Source organism: Saccoglossus kowalevskii, chromosome 16 (genome assembly GCF_978046115.1).
Source record: "Saccoglossus kowalevskii chromosome 16, keSacKowa6.1, whole genome shotgun sequence".
NCBI lineage: Eukaryota > Metazoa > Hemichordata > Enteropneusta > Harrimaniidae > Saccoglossus > Saccoglossus kowalevskii.
Window position 1 is genome coordinate 18,738,924 of NC_140656.1, and position 2,539 is coordinate 18,741,462.

At 37.6% G+C, this 2,539-nt stretch overlaps 1 protein-coding gene and 1 long non-coding RNA gene across 2 annotated transcripts; both read right to left on the reverse strand.

Annotated features, from left to right (window-relative positions):
- Positions 1-263: 263 nt before the first annotated feature.
- LOC146733725 (uncharacterized) lies at positions 264-744 on the reverse strand. The gene is made up of 2 exons (XR_014926604.1): positions 535-744; positions 264-394 (listed from the first exon to the last, which is right to left on the reverse strand). It is a non-coding gene; the product is annotated as an uncharacterized LOC146733725 (long non-coding RNA).
- On the reverse strand, positions 695-2,116 carry LOC146733726 (THAP domain-containing protein 1-like). The gene is made up of 3 exons (XM_085490920.1): positions 1,706-2,116; positions 1,442-1,537; positions 695-760 (listed from the first exon to the last, which is right to left on the reverse strand). The coding sequence occupies exons 1-3, from the start codon at positions 2,114-2,116 to the stop codon at positions 695-697; spliced, it is 573 nt and encodes a 190-aa protein (XP_085347046.1).
- Between the last annotated feature and the right edge of the window lie 423 nt (positions 2,117-2,539).

Genomic DNA, 2,539 nt, shown 5'->3' on the forward strand with positions numbered 1-2,539 from the left:
AAGAGCATCATCAATGTACCTTCCACGCAAGTTTTCCCATACTTCCATTACTGCTGGTTGGAGGTAGTACCTTTGATGTTTCATGAAAGTATCCGTTGAAATACTTGGCATGTTCATAAAATGTAGGACATGTAACGTTTTTGATGCTAATGCCCCAGCAAACAAAATTCCACATGAAAGTCTAAGATTTCCACTTGGAATGGAACCTATCATGGATTGGCTGTTCCATTTTGTGCTTAGTCCACAAAAAACACAATTCTGCTCCACTCTTACCATTGTTCCACATATGTGTGTGATCTCACCTAATGTAGGTGAAGAGCATCTGGTACATGTGTGGAATAGATTCATGAGTTGAGCTTCCCCAACAACAAAGAATCTATTTTTCTGCAAACACCTATAATTAAGAGAAATAAACTAAATTATATTTATTGTATAACACATTTTTACCATAAACCATGTGACCTGAAGCTGCTCAGTGCTCAGCAAGTTAACCTACTTTCATTCACAAACTTTCCTATTTATATTAAAACTTACCACTCATCAGCACTTGATGATTCACATTCTCACTGTGAAGAGTCTGACTGTTCATATGTCTCATCAGAATCAGTTGTTGCATTAGCCTCCGAACTTGACCAAGTTGTGTCAAGTTCATCTTCTGGGGGTTGTTCTTGTACTTGTATTGTTTGGTTTGGTTTCAGGAGATCACATTGTACTTGAACATTTCTTGTTTCTGGAGGATGCAACATCTCTGTCTGGCAAACTGTAATGCAAAAAACACAGTCAAGTTCAACATACAATACCATATGTATTTTGATAACAGATGAAAAAGCATAACATCTACAATAGGATCTGAGCTAAATATGACAGGTTAATTGTCCCATCTGAAAAACTGGCAGTGTTGGAAAACTTTTGAAAAAAAAATCTGAGGGTAAGAGAAAAAATATATATTCATTGTCAAGATAGGAGAAAGAATTCTCCTAGCCTCCCCAGCCACAGCATGCTGTAGAAACAACAACCCAACAACAATTTAATGTAACAGTTATACATACCTTTATTTGATCCAAAGGGCCTTACTTGTACACGCACACTTCTCTTACTAGGCTGCTTGTAAGATATTTGAGTGCCATATGTTCTAACAGTCTTGGTTAAAGTCTTGAAAGTAAAACAAAATTTAGGAAGTGATTATTTCATTACAGTAAAGGGGTTAATTATTCACTGGGTTTTAATTTTGCTTATTTCGATGACTGGAAAATGTGCTAAATTAAAACCCAGTGAATATTTAAAATTTAATATAGAACACATTATCTAAATGATGAAACCCACTGAATATGCCTGAAATGGTAAATCAGCGAAATTTAAACCCAGTGAAAATTAGTCATTTTACAGTATATGCAAAATATAAACACGCAAGCAAGTTTCAATTCTCGCAAATGTTCAGTACCTGAATAGAGCTGTCGGCCCGGGTAAGAGAATCAGTGTTCTGTACTTGGTGGCTTGTGTCATCGTCATGGGTGTCCTCCGAATACTGTAGAGTTACCTGTATCAAACAATGATTACAAATAATAATGTATGAAAAAAAAACAGACAAGTGAACGTACGTAATAGCATTACCGCCATAGTCAGTCGTTATGTGTAAACGTAAACATACTCGCGGTAAATTCAGTGCGCGGCACATAGTCGAACATGAACGATGACAAATACCTACCCTAGCATTTTCTCTTTTAAGAAAAGCAATCATTGGCCTTTTAGGTGTTGACACAGCCGGATACGCTGGACTTGTATCAGTCTTGTTACTAATACTATCAGCCAAGACGCCGGTATGAATTGTTGGTACGGCATTTTTGTGCAAAGTTTTCCTTCCCGGAACTTGTCCAATCGCACGCATAAACTTGTATTTTGCCGGGTAGCACTCGTCTGTGAAATGCACTGAACAAAGCACGGAATGCTTCGTAGGACCATGCCATTTAGCTCTTTTCACCCGAACAAACTTCGTCCAAAGTTTGCTCAAAGACGGTCTGTCGAGGGGGAATGCGTGAAGCGAAACACCGTCGAGGTTCGGGTTCCAGCACCCGAAAGCAACGCAGCGTTTACCTCGTCTGTCACAACGACTTGACATTACTAGTTTAAATACGAAGCCCAAATAAATAAAAAACTTTCGAAACGCAACAGTTCACGTCTTTGGTTGCAATATCACTAAAATAAAACCGTAGAACATACACGAAAATCAACAATAACACAGCTGATCACGAACGACATTTACATACGGTTTACATATCAATGGCGGCAAACTGATCAGGGCGGTCACACTTATGACGTCACATCCAAGAGGTCATGTAAACGAGGTCAAACCGGGGGAGCTTAGGTGCGAATTTTACAGAATCCGCTATATTTCGTAAATGAGTCATCGGATTTTAAAACAAATTTCTGGTGTTTGATATTTAAATACAAGATAGTAGAATATGAAATAAAATCTAGCGTTCAGTGTACACTTTAATATTAACATATACTAATTATTAACATGTATATACTAATTATTATC

Excerpts from the sequence above, each read along its gene's own strand:
- LOC146733726 (XM_085490920.1), bottom strand. The coding sequence starts at position 2,116 with ATGTCAAGTCGTTGTGACAGACGAGGTAAACGCTGCGTTGCTTTCGGG. Across the intron at positions 1,538-1,705 it reads TTAAAAGAGAAAATGCTAGG|GTAACTCTACAGTATTCGGA; the intron begins GTAGGTATTTGT and ends TGTTTGATACAG. Across the intron at positions 761-1,441 it reads GGGCCGACAGCTCTATTCAG|TTTGCCAGACAGAGATGTTG; the intron begins GTACTGAACATT and ends TTTGCATTACAG.